At 38.5% G+C, this 21,415-nt stretch overlaps 1 protein-coding gene across 3 annotated transcripts in view; it reads right to left on the minus strand.

Annotated features, from left to right (window-relative positions):
* The window catches only part of LOC125228415 (acyl-CoA Delta-9 desaturase-like), a 39,195-nt gene that overhangs the window by 13,221 nt on the left and 4,559 nt on the right, over positions 1–21,415 (minus strand). The window contains exons 1-3 of one of the 3 annotated variants that reach the window (XM_048133082.1): positions 8,884–9,021; positions 6,102–6,316; positions 2,449–2,579 (exon numbers count right to left, since the gene is read on the minus strand). In XM_048133082.1, the coding sequence (XP_047989039.1) occupies positions 2,449–2,579; positions 6,102–6,312 (342 nt within the window). In that variant the 5' untranslated portion in view covers positions 6,313–6,316; positions 8,884–9,021. Of the gene's footprint in view, positions 1–2,448; positions 2,580–5,735; positions 5,756–5,969; positions 6,056–6,101; positions 6,317–8,883; positions 9,022–21,415 lie in introns of those variants that run through there. The other 2 variants (XM_048133155.1, XM_048133009.1) reach the window with 2 other exon arrangements.

Here is a 21,415-nt window from a genome sequence, read left to right on the forward strand (position 1 = left end):
ATTACTTATCTTTGTCTGTCACTTCCATATTGGTACGAGAGCGTATCGTCCACAGAGCGTCAACGATTTTACAGTCGGCATTAATAAGTAGTAGCGGATGAAACAACACACTAAAAATATTTGACATTCTGAATAACTGTTCTAAATACGGATAAATCTGTACAGTTCGTGATACATTTCTGTCAAAGTTTAATTATTTTTTTCTACTCCCGATATGTTCGTCATTTACAGGGTCGTGCATAGATGTTTAAAACCCTACATAAAAGTCTATTCCCCAAAGCCAGCCCCCGCCGGCTACTCGCGCACGCGCGCAGTAACGAAAAAAATTAAAACGCATTGTTTGGATCCGTAACCATGGCAACGCATAGTTATAACGTCACTGCGCGCGTGCGCGGGAAGCCGGCGGGGGATGGCTTTGGGCAGCTGGCTCGAGCGCTGGCAGTGCAAACCTTTGCGTCAAAATACAGGAAACAGTGTGAAGTACATCGTCGTAGAACAAGTTTTGTATGCAACGGTTTTTAACTGAGTCAAAAAATACTTGTAGCGTCTTTATTTGTTAATAAAGGTTTCGGCTTCGCCTCAAGGTGTTACCCACGCCACTCGTCTTTGTGAACCTCCTTTAACGCCGGTTGCATAAAAAACTATTTTCTACGCATAAAAACATATCTGTGTTTGTTTAGCGCTTACAGAATGGTAAGTTCCTCCTGAAGCGTTATTTGATCCGCTACTTTTGATGCTGGATGCACTCTTGGCTACGGGCTAACCGAACCGAAATTGCTGTCGTCGTTCACCGAAAAACGTATTTTAACGAAGAGGTAAATCATTAAATTATAGACGCGTTTAACAAGTGTGAAAATTGTTTTCAATTTATTTATCGAGGCACGAGGCACTGTTTCAACACGGTAACAATTTACAATTCGTTATACATACTGGTCTGAGTAAAAAAGAATGTTTTAAAAGAAAGGGTAGGTATCTAAATATAAGTATAATATGAGAGTAACAAAAGTGTTCGAGTTTATAATTCTTATAACAAATTAATTTATCTTCATAGAAAATAATGTAAGTGTGTCCGAATCGCCGAGTGGCTCAGGCATCCGTCGCGATAACGGAGGACGCTGATTCGAATCCAGCTTTGAACACTTGGAGGCCGTGATCACTTTTTCTTTGTATATAACATTTATATCAGTTTTGTTCGTTTATAGTCTAGGGACATCGTTGAGACATATTGTTGTGTTCCATTTTCGAAAACTTTACGCTGTAAGAGAAAAACTTGTCGATTTTAAAACGACACGCCCCACGTGCCATAAAACCTTGATGACACGCCTTTCGTGTCATGAGTTGCTTTCCGAATTTTTGTTGACTTTTGACTGACACCGAAATTCATATTCACAGATATAAATTTCCTACATAAAATAAGTCCAATGGTGAATTTGAACTCCTCTCAAAGTAACCCTTTATCCACTTTGTAAGTCAAACCAGGAAGAAATAAAAACGGGTGTAACAAAGAATGATAAGACACGATTTCCAGGAAAAGGGCTATTTGTTCCGCAAACGAATTAAATGTACCCAGATTTTAATGGCGGACTTGAATTTTAAAAATGTACGATATTTCCAACCTATTGGTTTAAAAATTAAAAAAGAAATGATGCTCTATTTATGTAGTTTGGAATACAAAATAACATTTGTTTTTGTTTCAAATTTATAAGTTATTTTTAGACTTATTAGAGATATAAAATTATCCACGTTTATTGTGTTAAAGCTGAATTAAAATAATATTTCCGGATAAATTATTGACGAGATGATTATAATTTGTTACTTATTTAGGTAGATGTTTTGGAATAAATTCCTATTTTGACATCATATAGTCTTGATTTTGTGTAAAGTGAATCCCAAAATTCGACTGAACACTTTTAAATCATAATTTCCAAAGCAGTAAGTAAGTACCTAACTTTCACGTCCAAAGTTCTTTTATATTTATATCAAACAAATTGTGTACTTTAATACAACTTTCGCGTAATTTCATTCATTCTCTCTGTGATTGAATAAGTTCCTAGAATAGTTTTGGAGAAAATAACTTTCGGGTCCTACGTTTCTACGGCGGAGTATTCTGTTACAGAAGTAGAAATAGTCTAGGTATAAGGGAGAGACGTTTCATCGCGTCAATCATAGATCTCATTTGTTTTTATTGATAGACGGAATAAATAAATATTATATAAGACATTCTGACAGACACTGACTGTAAGATTCTCATATTTACTCTCAACGATATAATATTTAATACTAGCCTTTTACCGCGGCTTTGCTCGCGTACTAAAAATGATATTATTCAAACTTTCGATCCCCATTTCACCCCCTTATGGCCACTTGCACCAACGAAAATGGTGGGTTAACCCATGGAATTTGACAGTTGACAGACCACTAACCCCAGTAAAATAATAAGTGACTGACCTGGAAGGCAATAGTGTTGAACAGAGTAAGCAGTATCCTCAGAGGCAGACGGGCCTTGTACGACTTGTGGGCCCATAACCTGTGCGCGCCCGCTGTGATGCCCAGACCGGATGCTATGTACAGCAGGACCGCTGGAAATAAACAGGGGAATTGAAATATTTCTCGTATACAAAATACAAAAATGATAAATAGAAAAGTAACAATTCATATTAATTTCATAGTTTTAACAAGTGAAAATTAATACCTGACAAAGAGATATATTAAATTTTTATTTACATAATCTTAATAAAACATATTACATAAATTACATAAATTATAACGGGGCAATGCGGCCAGCCTTCTGGGCACCTTACCCAACGACTATAACTTTTATTTATAACTTTTTTTTTTATAACTTTTATTGTCAGTTGTACTTTAAGTGTTTATTGTATTATTTTATACTAGCTTTTGCCCGCGGCTTCACTCGCTTTAGAAAGAGAAAAAAGTAGCCTATGTCACTCTTCATCCCTTCAACTATCTCCACCTAAAAAATCACGTCGATTCGTCGCTCCGTTTTGCCGTGAAAGAAGGACAAACAAACAGACAGACACACACTTTCCCATTTATAATATTAGTATGGATGTTGTTTATAAATAAACTATAAATTATATCAACAAAATAAACAGAACAGGGTGGCTAGCCGAATGGCACAATCGCTCACGAAACGCTCACGAACCGAAGCGCTAGTAGATATACGGGGCCTGGCCCCGTAGCCGAATGGCATTTCTCCGACGCCAAACGAAAGCGATACGCCGCTGGCTCTGTCGCGCCAATACGCAAGCGCGATAGAGATAGATATCTACTAGCGCTTCGTTTCGTGAGCGTTTCGTGAGCGATTGTGCCATTCGGCTAGCCACCCAGGTACCGTAGCCGAAGGGCATTTCTGCGACGTGAAACGAAAACGAAACGAAAGGTAGTCTGGCTCTGTCGTCGCGCCAATGATACGCATCAAGAGCGTATTGGCGCGACAGAGCCAGACTACCTTTCGCGACGTTTCGTTTTCGTTTCGCGTCGCAGAAATGCCATTCGGCTACGGCACCAGGGTGGCTAGCCGAATGGCACAATCGCTCACGAAACGCTCACGAAACGAAGCGCTAGTAGATATCTATCTCTATCGCGCTTGCGTATTGGCGCGACAGAGCCAGCGGCGTATCGCTTTCGTTTGGCGTCGGAGAAATGCCATTCGGCTACGGGGCCTGGGTGGCTAGCCGAATGGCACAATCGCTCACGAAACGCTCACGAAACGAAGCGCTAGTAGATATCTATCTCTATCGCGCTTGCGTATTGGCGCGACAGAGCCAGCGGCGTATCGCTTTCGTTTGGCGTCGGAGAAATGCCATTCGGCTACGGGGCCTGGGTGGCTAGCCGAATGGCACAATCGCTCACGAAACGCTCACGAAACGAAGCGCTAGTAGATATCTATCTCTATCGCGCTTGCGTATTGGCGCGACAGAGCCAGCGGCGTATCGCTTTCGTTTGGCGTCGGAGAAATGCCATTCGGCTACGGGGCCTGGGTGGCTAGCCGAATGGCACAATCGCTCACGAAACGCTCACGAAACGAAGCGCTAGTAGATATCTATCTCTATCGCGCTTGCGTATTGGCGCGACAGAGCCAGCGGCGTATCGCTTTCGTTTGGCGTCGGAGAAATGCCATTCGGCTACGGGGCCTGGGTGGCTAGCCGAATGGCACAATCGCTCACGAAACGCTCACGAAACGAAGCGCTAGTAGATATCTATCTCTATCGCGCTTGCGTATTGGCGCGACAGAGCCAGCGGCGTATCGCTTTCGTTTGGCGTCGGAGAAATGCCATTCGGCTACGGGGCCAGGGTGGCTAGCCGAATGGCACAATCGCTCACGAAACGCTCACGAAACGAAGCGCTAGTAGATATCTATCTCTATCGCGCTTGTGTTATATAACGACACATCGTAGCTCCCCTTTTTTTGTTTGAATGCTGAGGAGTGTTCCATGATAATCGGTCCACTATGTCGGGATTTTTTTTGTAAATTATAATTTGGTGGTTATTTTAACTATAAAACTCCCGTGAGACTCATACATATTTAAAAATATTTTAAGCGGGTTACTCACGTATTAACATGTCACGCTCTCGACATGTAAAGGCGGGGTCGCTACTCTTGAGAAAGGTCCTCGAAATTGGACCGAAACATGTCGAACGCTATATCGACTTAATACGTTGGTGGTTATTTACTGAATATCTCAAAAAAAAACTTACTAGTTCCCGCGAAATGTTTCAAAAATGAAGGAATCTTATTAGAAGGTCCTTTACTACTTAGGTCGAGGTACTAGTCTTCCTACGTGCGCACTTACTGTCCGTATCATCTACGTGTTCACGTTAAATCTATCCTAACACACGTAAAAGACGTAAGTAACGTATGGAGACTTATTCGAATTTTGGACTTTGAGACCATGAAGTTTAAAGTGGTTGATTGTGAAGTTGGTAAGAAAACGGACCCGTATGAAATACTATTACCTACTTATTCTGTGGCAGTAGCTGAGTAGTAAATTCATAAAGGATGAAATCGAAAAAGTAATCAGGCAAGCAACATCCATTTATTTAAATACATCCATTCTGTCGTGGCATCACCGAATGGGCCCTACGGAAGACCAGCGCTGGTTTTCAGCTAGCAATATGCTGAGTTGGGCCATTTCGTGATGCGCACTTAATGCTCTGTTCTCTGTTTCTTGTTTTCTTGTTGCTTGTACATGTACGTTACGTGTTGTGAATGTCACGAATAAATGTCTTTTATCTTTTATCTAAAAACAATGCAGTAATAAAGGATTTTTTGATATTTTATCACGCGATTATGGTGATACAATAATACCACACACTCACAACTTCTTTTTTAACCCCTAAATTACTAAGAATGGCACTGCAACTTGAGTAGTTTCATGTGTTCTATCTATCCCTTTTGGCAAGTACAGGCTTAGCAGCAGTAGTAGCAGGTTTGTTTATGTTTATAGCGACATTCCTCCACAATTTGAAGTTTTCTCTTCTCAGTCTCTACTAGGGTGACCAATCCTTAAACAATTTTTTTTTTTTTCTAGCCTGCGTTAGTGTCCCACTGCTGGGCAAAGGCCTCCCCTCTCTTCCTCCACTCGACCCTATCACTTGCATTTCCCCACCAGTTGGGATAAAATTTTTCCAGGTCGTCGCACCATCTCCTTTTTGGTCTGCCTGTACCTCTACCTACACCGTCTATCGTAGTCCGTCCTTAAACAAATACTTACTGAAAATCCTAGTAGTCCACATAGCTATATTTTAAGCGGGTTACTCACGTATTAGGTCGATATAGCGTTCGACATGTACCGAATGGATGTGTGTCGAAATTGAACCGAAACATGTCGAACGCTATATCGACTTAATACGTGAGTAACCCGCTTAAAATATAGCTATGTGGACTACTAGGATAATATTTTTAAATATGTATGAGTCTCACGGGAGTTTTATAGTTAAAAGTCCACATAGCCTTGGTAAAGAACAGGTACCCTCCATACACCGCGTCGATGTGCAAGAACGCGAATAGGGTGATATTCCTCCAGACAATTTATAGTTTTCTATGGGACTAGGGTGACCAAGTCTTAACAAATACTTACTGAAAATCCTAGTAGTCCACATAGCCTTGGTAAAGAACAGGTACCCTCCATACACCGCGCCGATATGGAGGAACACGAATAGGGTGACATTCCTCCAGACAATCTGGAGTTTTCTCTTTTCTGCCTCCGGCGCTGGGGTGGCCACGTCTTTGTCCAGGACTGCGTCGGACTCGTCCAGCACCCAGGCTGGGGATTGGCCTTGAGGCGGCATTGTTCTAGAAATAAAACAAAAAAACTATAAAATCAAAGTAGTATGAAATATCGTTTAAGATAAACAAGGCTCCGTAGCCGAATGGCATTTGTGCGACGCAAAACGCCACCGAAACGCCGCGGAAATGTAGTCTAGCTTTGTCGCGCGTATACGCAAGAGCGATAGAGGTAGAGAGCTACGAAAGAGATATTATCGTGTCGTGAGCGTTTCGTGAGCGTTTCGTGAGCGTTTGTGCATTCGGCTACGCACACTGGTATACTGTTTATGTTATAATAATTATTATCACAGAATATTCTATTTAAATATCTGTTTCGTTCTAATGACAGTCAAATAAAAGTTTATTATAGTTGATCGTAATTAATATGGGTAATTATAAAAGATCAGTCTAAGATAAATTATTCTATTGTGTTACGATAATAATTATGTAAAGTGAAGTAGATTGTACGTTTTCTACTAAATGCTTATACATACAGGGTGGCCAAATAACGCCCACTAGCACGAATCACTTAACTCAGGGTTAGTGGGCTGTCATCTATCAAATTCCATATAAAATGGTGGGTTAACCGAGGATTAACCCTCCATTTTCGTTGGTGCAAGTGGCCCTAAGAGGTGTACGTTTTATTTTTTAATTTTATACTATAAAACATAAAAAATATTATGTACTAGCTTTTGCCCACGGCTTCGCTCGCGTTAGAAAAGACAAAAAGTAGCCTATGTCACTCTCCATCCCTTCAACTATCTCCACCTAAAAAATCACGTCAATGCGTCGCTCCGTTCTGCCGTGAAAGACGGACAAACAAACAGACACACACACTTTCCCATTTATAATATTAGCAATATTAGTATCGATTCCTTGTTAAATATAATATTTAGGGTCGACAAATACACATAAAAAGGATGTCAGACAAAATGTCCATCTCTAGCATGGCAAATGCGAACCCTTTTCATCGCGTTTTTAACCCCCGACGCCAAAACGACTGGGTGTTATAATATTGACGTGTCTGTCTGTTTGTCTGTGTGTGTCTGTCTGTGGCATCGTAGTTTCCGAATTGGTGAACCGATTTAGATTTATTTTTTTTTTTGTTTGAAACTTGAATTAGTCGGGAGTGTACTTAGCCATGTTTAATGAAAATCGGTCCACTAAGTCTGGGTTTTTTTTTTTTTAATTTTAAATTTTGTGGTTAGGTTATTAATGTTTCTATTGAGGCTCGTGCCGTGTGACACGTAGTCCCGTCTTGTTGAAACCACATGTTTCCCAAGAGTGTAATTGCCGACCCTAAATATAATATTAGAAAACATCCATGACTCAGGAACAAATATTTGTGCTCAACACACAATAACAAAAATAAAGTGTATACCTCTTATTGGGCCACCCTGTATTTTCACCATAGATTTAGAATTATTAAACTAGATTGTTTAGTTAGGTCAAAAAGTGTGTCCACATGAGAGGTAATTGTTTGGGCTGGTGTCCCTCTCGCACTTGCTGACAATGTCAACATTATTCAGTGACGTCATCACTGTCATAAATTGGGGATACCAGTCAATTTTCAAAGTTACTACTAAATCTACTAACACCCAATTGAAAGTATTTTTTAATTATACAAATCTTTGATTTACTGGCATCAAAATAATTACATTATAATTATTTTCAAATTTTTTGAAATATATCGAAACCCTAGTTAGAATATAACATTAAAATAAAATAAGAAGTTATAAAGTCAGGTAATATACAGATAAAAATACTACTAATATGGGAACCTCATTAACACTGGCAACACGTGCGAGAGGGACACCAGCCCAAACAATGCCCTCTCATGTGGACCGTTTTCGCTAGTCTGATACGATCGACTTTCTGTTTCAGTAATAAGGTTTAATTTCGTATGGCAAAAAATGTGATTGAGCTGTCCCCTGTAAAGGTCTTTGATTTTCACACTTTCATGTATGAACTTAATTAGATTTATGGTTTAATTGTCGTAAGTGTCGTAACACAATAGTATTACTTAATTGAAAACTGCTCACTGAATATTAAATATGCAAAATCCTACATTTTTTTTTAATTTGCAGTCGTGTCATGGTCACTTTACAGCATTTTTTAACCCCCGACGTAAAAACGACGGGGTGTTATAAGTTTGACGTGTCTATCTGTCTGTTTTTGTGCGTGTCTGTGTGTCATCGTAGCTCCCGAACGGCTGAACCGATTTAGATTTAGTTTTTTTTGCTGAATTTGTCGGGAGTGTTCTTAGCCATGTTTCATGAAAATTGAACCACTAAGTCGCGGTCGGGGTTTTTTTTCAAATTTTTAATTTTGTGGTTAGGTTATTTAAAACTATTAAATGACGAAGTGAATTAATTATCCAGGGATTGGACAACTGGGCGTCATTCTTACAATATAAGGTTCATTATTCCGAAAACGTCATACAAATGACGCCCTGTCCGATCTCTGACTGATACATCTGTATTACTTATAATGTATATTGCCATTGCCATGCGATTAAATTTATTTTTTTATTTATTATGTGATTTGCTAATAAGAATAAGAAACTTTAAAGCCAAATAATAAAGAAGAAACACCTTGTCCGATGAAATATTGTGAAAACGTTGTCACTGTATCGACTTCTTTTGTCAATCGAGCCAAGAGATAGTCACCCTACACATACTTCGCACTTAAAACTATAAAAACATACTGCATACGTCAATTTGTGACCAAACATTTTATACAATCAGGATAAAGATCAGTTATTGATTTTTAACATAATCTTCCAGTTCATGTCAAAAGCATATCATTATACAGAAATAACGACAATTAATTGTGATAACAATGTTTTTATTTATGCACGATCGGCCTAAGTTTTATCGCCAAAAACATGTGATTGATAACGATAAAACGTGCGTTGAATGAATTTGTATCAACATTATTTGCACGCGACCTAGAGCGAATTGCTAGAATAATCCATAGAGTCGTTGCACAAACGCTTACTATAATATCGTTATACACCCTGTTTTTATTGAATTCCGTTAACTTTAAGGGAAGGTTCTTTAGATCAAATACAATTAATTTCTCTAAGAAACTAGCGTCTTAACTCTTAAGGTTATTGAGTTATTAAAAAAATAAAGATAATTACTAAACACGTGTGTGACAGCCTTTACCAATTCTTGTTGTTATTTGTTGTGACATGTGCCGTCAATCACTTGACACTAACTTGAATGTTATTCTTAAGGTTATCTCACACTAATAAATTCATTTATTATGTATGAAAATGATGAATTTTTTTTTGTGAATTTAACTAATACTGATATACAGGATGGTTCCTGATAATGAACTAAATGAACCTAGCAACGTGTCGAATTTAACGGAAAACAAAAAAAACACGGTGTAGTAGCTAGCTATCTCTATCGCTCTTCCGTATTGGTGCGACAGAGCCAGACTGCGTTTCCATCGGCGTCTAGCGTCAACGATTGTCACTTTGGCTAGGCCGGCTGTAGCCTCAGCACTTTATTAAGACGATACAGGAGGGGTCAATTCTCCATACAAACGCTCTCGACTATTTCCTCCTTGGTTTTTGAAGATAGGGCAAGGATTTTTTCAACATAGATTATTATTATTTTTATCTGTGTCTGACTGTTTTGATTTTTTAAATATTCTTATCTATTTTTGAAGACGCTAGAGCCCATCAAAATTTTCCAAAAACGGTTTTATTGATTATGGCGTATTTTTTTTATACTACGTCGGTGGCAAACACACAACAACAACAACCGAACAATTACAACTAAATGTTAAATATAATTCACTAAGAATTAATTTTCTGGAGTTACATTTATGATTTCTCTGTATTACTTATATGTATAACCAACCAATTAGACACCTAGGCCACTCTAGAACCCTGTCGTATTTACACCGTGCTTTATTTGCTATGGAAGTCAGTTTGACTTTTACTGTGAAAGGATTCTACAGTGGCCTAGGATTCAGTTGACTGTACAACCGGTTTCTATGCGGTAGTCCCCTTTCCCCTTAACAGCGCAACTGGGAGCAGGGCTTCTCAAACTGCGCAATTTAATTCCAATTCACGTCTATTTGAGCCCGCGGAGGAAACCATTGATGTTGTGAAACCAATCCGAGCTCGGTCTCAATAAATTGCATTCAACGAGGTAACTGCTTTAAAGAAAAAGGTTTTTTCTAGACAAAAGTTTTTTCTACATTCTAAATATATGTATAAAAGAAGAAACTGACTGACATACTGACATTAATGCACAACCGAAACCGCTGGTCCTACAGATTCCAAATTTGGCACGTAGGTTCCTTATAAGATGTTGAGGAGCACTAAGAAAAGATTTTTCAAAATTCACATACCAAGGGTTTGAATAAGATTACTTTTAGTACACGGGCGAAGCCACAGGAAAAAGATAGTTTTTAATGTGTCACTTTTAACACTGACTAACAGGGTAAGGTAACAGGGCAGTTCCAAGTAACAGTAATGTATCTAAACGCTCTCTGCCTGTGTGGTGACGGGTTAAGAATTTCACCACCACCTTTCTTCCCGTGGGTGTCGTAGAAGGCGACTATGGGATATGGGTTAAATTGTGGCGTAGGCGAGAGGCTGGCAACCTGTCACTGCAATGTCACAGTTTCGTTTCCTTTCAACCCCTTATTTGCCAAGAGTGGCACTGAAGCTTTGGTAGTTTCATGTGTTCTGCCTACCCCTTTATGGGATACAGGCGTGATTGTATGTATGGATGTATGTTTCCAAGAGTGGCCCTGAAGCTTTAGTAGTTTCATGTGCTCTGCCTACCCCTTTATGGGATACAGGCGTGATTGCATGTGTGTATGTATTGAAGTCTTCGTGAGACATGTTAATAACGTACAACGGGACAGTTTCGACTGGGGGACAAATGAAACTGATCCATTTTTTTCCACGTTTTACAATCAGAACACCCGGAACACCAGAAGTGTTGGAGGTGCGTTGCCGACCCTTAAGATGGTGTACGCTCTTATCTTGAAGGTTGCATGCTGATTTTTTCGAAGGGTATCCTTATTAGCTATTATCTGCCCGTTTTATGTAGGTATATAGTTTGTCAATAGTTTGTTGTTCGTTGTTTGTGTATAGTTGACGACCGGTCTGGCGCAGTCGGAAGTGACCCTGCCTGCTACGCCGCGGTCCCGGGTTCGAATCCCTCGGGCCTCAGTCAATCTGTGTAAGAATGTCCTATAATATTTATTTATTTATTTATTTATTTATTTATTTATTTATTTATTTATTTATTTAATTTTAGATTTAGGTACGTGTCAATGACATAGAAAGCTATCAAAAATATTTCCTAGATATTTACAGTCGACTACAAAGAGATGTAACCACTTTTTCACTTGGTTTCGTAACTCAGTTTTCAAACAAAAAAACTATATCTAAATCGGTTCATCCATTCGGGAGCGATGCCAAATACAGACACACTCAAAGACAGACACGTCAACCTTATAACACCCCGTCGTTTTTGCGTCGGGGGTTAAATTATTCAATAAGGTGAAAAACTGGATAAATAAATTACATCTCTTTGTAGTCGACTGTATCACAGAATATATAATAATATATAATAGTACAAGTTCAGAAGGCCCACTACTTTGATGTTCACGAAATGCCGCCTTTTTAAATGCCTACAAAATTCTTACAAAGAAACGAGCCGCACGTGCGCAGCGTCGGACGCTAGGGTTGCCTATGGATTAAAAATAATTAATAGTCAGACAAAATGTTATGCTATTATATTCAAGTCTTGGGTACTTTCTAGGTATATACAGTATTTATATATTTTTGTTTAAGTCACAAGCCTTATTGAACTTTTCCGTGGGAAATAAATGACAGAATTAATAGTTAGATCGATAAGATTGTCCTATTTTATTCATGAATTTTATTTAACTAAGCATTATTAGCCATTCCACACGCGGATATCGCATATTAACCTATGAAAAACTAGCGACGCATAGTAACAATAGAAAATGCTAAAGTGCGTTTTGTGAGAATGCGCGCCACCCCTGATTAGGCCGCGAACTCGCGGTCGCCAGCATGTACTTGTAGCGCGGCAACGGAATCGCAGAGTGAGCCGCCCCTGACTGTATGTAAATTGCGAGATTTTCATGATTGTCGAATGGACAATAGAACTACCATAATGTGAAGTAAATTGACTGATTGTACTTTTATCATATTACAGATACTTACGTGACGTCAAAACAAAATTGGCTTTACTTTCTAGCTGATATCAAAACAAGATAAACATTGGATGGAATGTGTATATCTCCGATAATAAATTGATATTTTGAACGTGACACATTTTTTTTTTCTTAGTATAATAAATAACAAATAAATAAATAAATATTATAGGACATTCTTACACAAATTGACTGAGTCCCACGGTAAGCTCAAGAAGGCTTGTGTTGTGGGTACTCAGACAACGATATATATAATATATAAATACTTATATATATATATATATATATATATATATATATAGAAAACATCCATGACTCAGGAACAAATATCTGTGCTCATCACACAAATAAATGCCCTTACCGGGATTCGAACCCGGGACCGCGGCGTAGCATGCAGGGTCACTACCGACTGCGCCAGACCGGTCGTCAAGTATGTATAGATAGACGTTTGACCACGATCACACCTGATGGTAAGTGATGATGCGGTCTACGGTGGAGCACGCTTACCTATGAGATACCTATTTACTCTTGCTTTAAAGAGACCTGGATTGTACTCATGTGGAAACACACTTAAAATAATATTATAAGACAATCTTAAAACACAAACTGACTTAGTCCCACGGCCCACGTAAAACTGGAAAACAACAAACGATAAAATGTTTGCTCATCGCACAAATAAACGGCCTTACCGCCTACCGGGATGCGAACCAGGACCATCGGCTTAGCAGGCAGTCAAAAATTAAAATATGATAAAAGAGTGAGTAATTAAGACGCTACAGGAGCGAAAATGCTAAAATGGAAAGGAGCTCCCTTTTCAAATTGGGAATTTTAGTTTAACATAATAGTTTTATTAATTTGATTTATAGAAAAAAAATTTCCATTAAGAACAACTCAGTTAAAAGACATTGCGAAAAAATCTTTAAAATCGAGGTTCCGCTCTCGACTGTTGCCTCCTCCAAAACTTAATCAATCGTAACAAAATTTGAGAATCTGAATTACAATGAAATAATCAGTGTCGGATCGTTTAGATTTTTGGGCTAATTGTTACCAATTTTGAATACCACACCTTTTTTACGCCATAATTAATAAGGCCGTTTCTGGAAATTTTTGATGGGCTCTAGCAACTTTAAAAATGAATATCAAAAAAATCAAAACGGTCCCACACAGATAAAAATAATAATAATCTGTGTTGAAAAAATCATTGGTCTATTTTCAAAAACCAGGAAGGGCGCTAGCGTTTCGAGAGCGTTTCTATGTATGGAGAATTGATCGCTCCTGTATCGTCTTAATAAATTATTTAATATTTACTTTTGCGGGTTTCTGTGACTAAATAATATACTTATAATTGCAGGTAAACAGTAGACGCTAATAATTACACAGTTATTTATAAGCAATTTAGAGCGACCAGTTTGTAATCGGAACTACGTGATATTTCGCAGGCTTGCCGATTGCACATTTGTAATTACAGTAAATGACAGTAAATGATATAAATACACGGTGCAACATGAGGGAACCGAAAGATTTTGACTACGCGTTTCAAAGCGTAAATTAAAAATATTTTTTAAATAACGTCAAGCAAATATTTAAAACAACATTTAAAATTTTATTTTAAATAAGGCCAAAATATATGAAAAATTACACAAATTTTTAATCGAAAATACGCAGTCATCATACACTTTTAATACGCAAAATCTATAAATATTGGTTTATTATGTTAAATACTACAGAAGCCAATCATTTGTGCCAAATTCGATATGAGTCTTAGTAGCCTATTAGCGAAAAAAAGTCACAACAGACGGACTCTAGACCAATACTCATACTCATACTCATTTATTCATAATATTCTTAAAATATTACATGTCAACAACAGGGAATAAATTATTTTGTATCATCAATTCAAAACATATTTGTAACATCTATAAAATTAAGAGTCAATATTACAATAAGATAGATTATGTAGGTTACATTTAAATAAAATTACAATTCGAATAGAATATTTTGAGAATGAAATTGATATGATAGTACAAGGATTATTAATAAATTATTGTTTAGTGGATATGTCAATGTCGAATGATTGCGCAAAATTGTCGAATATTGTAGTAATTAGGCAAAGCATTCCAAAAATGCCTAAATGGCGTTACGACGAACCTGTTTGGTGATCTAATTAAGTGATTACACTTAATCGATAATTATTAGCGCCTATCATTTGCCATAATAATGGATACTGAGCAATAGTCACGTACGCATTTGGGAAAGTTTTTGTCGCGCGTTTTGCCTTTGTACGCCAATTTGTTTTATTGATAGCAGTAACAGACTCAAATAATGTTTGAATTGAACTTTGCACCTTAAAAAGTATTCTTATTTTGACGTCACTTATATCAGTCAACCAATTGGAACCCTGGGCCACTCTACAACCATGTCCAAATGACAAGCAGTAATAAATTTCTTACAATTTGATTTATGACGTCACTATAACATAGTTCTAAAGTGGCCTAGGGTTCCAATTGGTTGACTGTACAAAGATGTTAATGATAGAAAAATTGAGAAAACGGAGGCCTCTTTTGAGTGTTTTCTTACTAAGTATTCCAAAAACTTTTAATTCGGCATAGCAAACTTTGTTTTGGAGATTTTCGTAAGTAGCTTAAGTCGTAGTTTTAGACCGAAACTTTTGGTATCTCGCTTATTCAGATTTTACGCCTAGAAAATTTGTAAAATACGATAAATATTATCGATATCGTTCACTGTATAAAATCTGTCAAAGTACTAGAAATGTGGAAATAGACATGCTTACTGCTTATAACTCTTATAAGTATTTATGTCACTCTTACAGGAAGCAACTTTAGTATGTACAATATACCATAATACATATCGTGAGGCTGAATTGTGAAACTGAAAACTTTATGAAACACCTATAACCTTACTTAACCATTGAACTATCCGAAAAAATACCTACAACGATAGTACTCACAGAGGACGATACGGTCAAAACATAGTGATAGCGATAGCAATCGGGTTGCAGCTTCACAAGGCAAGTTTAATGCGTGCGCGCGCGCCGTGGCGTGATCCCAATGGCGTGATACAGATCACCCAATACAATATCATACGTAGTGACATAACACTACGTATGACCTTACTCTTTTGAGCTATCAATTGACCGCGTCATATTTGCTGCGCGTCAAATTTTAACCATTTCGCGCATGGTGACTTTAAAGCCTATGACACATAAGACTATAAGGGCCACTTGTACCACCCGCTTAACTAAAGGCTGTCAACTGTCAAATTCCATATAAAATGGTGAGTTAACCTCGGGTTAACCCTCCATTTTCGATGGTGCAAGTGACCCTAATGGAATACGTTAGCATGTTAGCTACCATATAATTCAAGATATGCTCTCATTTTGAATCTACATGAAACGGCATGGATATTATCGATATCGAAACTCGCTTATGTCTCAAGTGTCGCCTACTATACCGCTAAGTAATGATAAGAGCATAAGTAGTCGTCAGATATCCTTGAGAGAAAAGAAACAATCTCCAATTAAGAATATTGAAATAAATAAATGCCCCAATAACAACGAAATTGCAATTTCGAATCCGTTATTATCCGTTGAGGTGAGTCATCCGCCTCAGACAGAGATCGTGGTGCCATGTACTCCAGCGGAAAATGATTGTACGACTACCCGCACCGTAGCGGCCGAAAACAACAGCCACCCGCGCGACCTCGACAATAATAGTGAAAGTGGGGACTGGATTGTAAAAACATATAAGCGTAATAAACCAAATTACCGATATGCCGGAAAACGAGGTTTAGCATGCGATGCGGAAAACAGTGCTAAGTTTAGGGCAGCCGAGAGAAAAATACCAATTTTTATCTCGAATGTAAACAAAGATTGCCTTGAGTCCGATATTATAAACTATGTCAAGGACAAAACACAGGAAATCATAACGCTAGAAAAACTAAATATTAGAAGAACGTCCCATAATGCATTCAAGTTTTTTGTATCGGAAAGCAAGGAGTCACTGTTCCTGAATGCTAACATATGGCCGCAGGGTATAATATTTAAACGATTTGTGCACTTTAAACAAGGCACTACGAGCAGAAAGTTATCTGTTGACGGCTCACAAAATAACATTCGAAATGGAAAAAACATATAACCAACAATGTGATAATGACAGTGCAGTTATACAGTTAGTTAGTTTTAACTGCAAGAACGTAAAGCGGTCAGTTGATACGATAAGACAATTATGCCAGTCTTCATCTGTCATCGCCTTGCAAGAAACATGGTTACGGCCTGACGATATACAATACTTGGCTGAAATAGACACAAGATTTGGATATACTGGAACCTCAGCGATTGACACTTCGGCCGGCACTCTTCATGGTAGACCTTATGGAGGAGTTGCGCTACTGTGGAATAAGAGTGCGTTCCCCAATGTTTCTATCGTACAGTGTGATAACGCGCGCGTAAGTGCCATAAAAATTAACCTACCTAGTGAGTCCATACTTGTGTTCAGTGTTTACATGCCTACGGATAAAATGGTGAATTTAGTGGAATTTACGGATTGTCTTAGTCTGGTGAGTGCTACTATTATTAATGAGGATGTCCGTTCGGCGTACATACTAGGAGACTTTAACGCTCACCCGGACGAATTATTTTATAATGAAATGATGATGTTTTGTTCTGAACAAAAGTGGACCTGTGCTGACATAGATAAGTTAGGATTAGGATCAAATACCTACAGTTTTATCAGTGAGGCTAATGGGTCTAAGCGCTGGCTAGATCACATTCTGACAACGGAATTTGCTACAAAAACAATTTTAAATGTTAGCTTTATATATGATGTAATATGGTCAGACCACTATCCTCTATGTGTTAAATGTAACGTTGGTAATATTGGTTCAGAGTTATTTTACGAATTAAAATCTGTCACTAATAAGGTTATTTGGGGGGAAAGAAAACCCGAACAAGTAGATATGTACAATAAAATTTGTGATGACAGGCTTAGCCAAATTGATTACTCAAATGATTTTGAAATTTGTTGTGACCGTTGTTGTGATAATGACAGGCATAAAAACCTTATAGATGAAATGTATGTAAATATAATAAAGGTCTTAAGTGACGCGGCCACTAGTAGTTATACTTTGAAACGTGTCTTTAAAAAGAAACCAACAGTGATTGGGTGGAACAAACATGTCCGCGCGGTGCACTTGGAGGCTAGAGATAAATTTAAGTTATGGGTATGGCATGGAAAACCTAAAGCCGGACATGTCTATGATGACATGCGAAATAGTCGTAATGTTTTTAAAGAACGCCTGAAGTGGTGTCAAAACCATAGCGAACAAATTAAAATGGACATATTGGCAAGTCATCATAGAAATAAAGATTTTCGTAGCTTTTGGAAATCAACTAAGAGGCTAAATGGCAAGCCGAGTCTTCCGGCAAGTATAAATGGCGTTAGCGATCATATCAGTATTGCTAGTATATTTAAGTCTCATTTCGCCGTAACATCGCCTTTGGTGGCATCGCCGACAAAAGGTGATGAATGGCCGCGTGGACAGGAAGTTAAAGCTAAATTTGATGCCAGCGACGTTCATGCAGTAATTAACTCAATGGCTCGAGGAAAATCTCCTGGACACGACGGTCTTAGCATAGAACACCTTAGACATGCTGGCTCACACCTTCCTAGAATACTGGCCTTATTATTTAATCTCTGCATCAGCCATTCTTACTTGCCGGATGCACTCATGAAAACTGTAGTTGTGCCAATAGTTAAAAATAAAGGTGGCGATATTAGCGATAAGACCAATTACAGGCCAATTTCTTTAGCAACGGTGATTGCTAAGGTACTTGACAGTCTGCTTAGCACTCAGCTTGACAAATACCTGGTTCTTCATTACAACCAATTCGGTTTCAGGCCGGGGCTGTCAACCGAAACGGCAATATTGTGCTTGAAGCAGACTGTCAGGTATTATACGGATCGAAACACGGCTGTGTATGCTTGTTTTCTTGACCTCTCTAAAGCGTTTGACCTGGTTAATTATGATATATTATGGCAAAAGTTAAAAAGCATCAATATGCCTGCTGAACTTTACCACATTTTTAAATTCTGGTATGTTAACCAGGTCAACGTGGTGAGATGGTCAAACGCATACTCAGATCCATACAGGTTGGAGTGCGGGGTGAGGCAGGGGGGTATTTCCTCACCCAAGCTCTTCAACCTGTATGTAAATGAGGAGCTCAGCAGCACTCATGTCGGCTGCCATATAGACGACGTATGTTTCAACAACTTAAGCTACGCTGACGACATGGTGCTGTTGAGTGCCTCTCCGTGTGGCCTGAGGCGGTTGCTTGGCATCTGTGAGCAATTTGCTCGTAGTCACGGCCTCGTCTACAATGTTAAAAAAAGCGAATGCATGGTCTTTCAGGTCAGAGGTAAAGACCTGCCACCTGTTCCTCCTATACGTTTGTATGGTACTCCATTGAATAGGGTAGAATCTTTTAAATACCTTGGCCATGTGGTTACCTCTGACTTGAAGGACGATGCTGATATTGAGCGAGAGCGAAGGGCGTTGTCTGTTAGGGCAAACATGGTGGCCCGCAGGTTTGCTCGTTGCTCCGCTGAAGTTAAGTTAACTCTCTTTAGAGCCTTCTGTACAACTTTCTACACGAGCAGCCTGTGGATCTCCTATACCCAGAAACAGTACAACGCCCTCCGTGTACAGTACAACAATGCCTTCAGGATGCTGATGGGACTGCCCCGCTACTGCAGTGCATCAGGTATGTTTGCCAATGCTAGAGTAGACTGTTTCTACACCACGATGCGGAAGCGGTGCACATCCCTGGCGCGTAGGGTGCGGGACAGCTCTAGCGGCCTCCTGAGGGTATTTGCGTCAAGGTTTGACTGTCAGTACATCAATCATTGCCATATGATTCATGTACTGACAGGCAAGCCTATATACTGTACATAAATGTGTCTTTTATGTTATGTCCTGTCCTGTTTTATATCTACTAACCATAGCTGCTATAATTATTTATTACTAATTACTAACACATGTTTTGTTTTGTAAATTTTGTGAATTTTTTGTATATTTTAAATGTATATGGACCTGGTCTGAAATAAATGATTATTATTATTATTATTATTATTTGTATGTCTTTCCCATCACGGAACAATGGTATTCCGGACCTTTGGGAGGCGTGCGCGGGGCCGAAGCCAACACGTAGAGGCCCTTTCGACACTTTAATGAAATGTAAGGGGTACACCGAGCGGATGTTGCCCTTGCCCGTATCATGGGACACACGCAGAGGCAACACCCGCCAGGGTGTAAGGACTATTTGAGAGTTAATGGAATCTAAAATGAACTGGTCTATTTTGATGAAAGTGATGGACTAAATACTGGGCTATGGATAAAAAACCGGACGCCTGCCTAATAAAACGGTATCCAATTTTATTTCCGGCAGACGGTGACTCGTCCCCACAAGATGGGCCCCCACAAAAAGCGACATCCAAGATGGCTCAAGGGCAACACCGGTGTGAGAACTCAAGGGTGTCGAGAGGTGTACACCGCTTTCTGCCCAGTGGCTGTTAAGCCACTGCACCAACTCGCGTCTTATGCAAATTTTATTTATTATTATTATTATTATTTAAAGTTGCATATTTCTTAGGCCCACTTGCTCCAACCTTAACTCAGGGTTAGTGGGCTGTCAACTGACGGTACTTTTTATAATATTAAATGGCAAATACTATCGATTTCCTTGCACAACGTTGCAAGCTGTGTCATCAAATTTAGTTAATAATTATACATTATGTATAAAGTGTATAATTTATATGGAAAATTATTTTCTTAATATCGACTTATTTATTATAGAATTTTCAAAAAGAAGAAAAAATATAAGATTGGAGACAATTCAGATTAAAATAAGCGTTCGATTAAACTTAGTTTAAAAACGATTTCCGTGTGATGTGTGTGTATCCAGCATTATGAATAATAAGACATAATATTTATTTCCCTAAAGATCAAGAGACTCGTAACAATTGATCGACGTTACTGGCTGATTCGGATATTACTAACATCGATATTTGAATCATTTTGATATCGATCATCTCGCCCGCGCTAATACCAGTGCGATAAAGACTATACATACATTCCTACATTTAACTTTTTCACAAACGTCTGCAATCGATGGCTTAGAATAAATTTTAAAAGGGAAAAATTACTGCCTTGTCTCAACATCAACTTAAGGCATCTGGATCGATACTCCAGTGCTCTGCCAAGTGAGACTTCAGCCGGCGTATCATGCTGCCAATTTTATCACTTATCCACGTGGCGGATGCTTTTCATTTCCTTCACTCTCATAATAATCTTCTAGTACGCCACTTGTAAACATAAGCTTTGAATGTACGAGGAAAATGCACGAAACTCAACCGATATTAGAAAGATTCTTATAGAATACTTATATAAGTGTTATCTGATCGCTTATACGCCGAGGGCTTATCGGTTTCGTCTTAACGGGCTTCGACCCCCGCGGCCTTATGATAAAGAATATAAGGGCCTTTGTAAAATACTCTCTGGCTCTAAGTGGGCCTATCTTTATCAGGAAAGTATGCAGAAAGTGATACGTTTCTGCTCTAGTGCGGTTCTCTTTCTCGATTTTTTTAGAGTTGTAAAATAAAATTGGGTTATAAATGGATTTATTAAAAAAATTCATACCTATTCAATTTTGCATTCAAGAAAAATTAAAGCTATATTTGTAATTATGGTAATACTTCAAGAAGGGTTTTAGGACAGCTAGATTTTACACAGCTTGAAGTATAACGTGATAGCTGACAAACTTTAATAAAATCAACATGGAAATATAGACTTTTTTTATAAATTCGTCATTAATAAAAAGGTACAAAAGGAACCCTT

This window comes from Leguminivora glycinivorella, chromosome 1 (genome assembly GCF_023078275.1).
Source record: "Leguminivora glycinivorella isolate SPB_JAAS2020 chromosome 1, LegGlyc_1.1, whole genome shotgun sequence".
Classification (NCBI taxonomy): domain Eukaryota; kingdom Metazoa; phylum Arthropoda; class Insecta; order Lepidoptera; family Tortricidae; genus Leguminivora; species Leguminivora glycinivorella.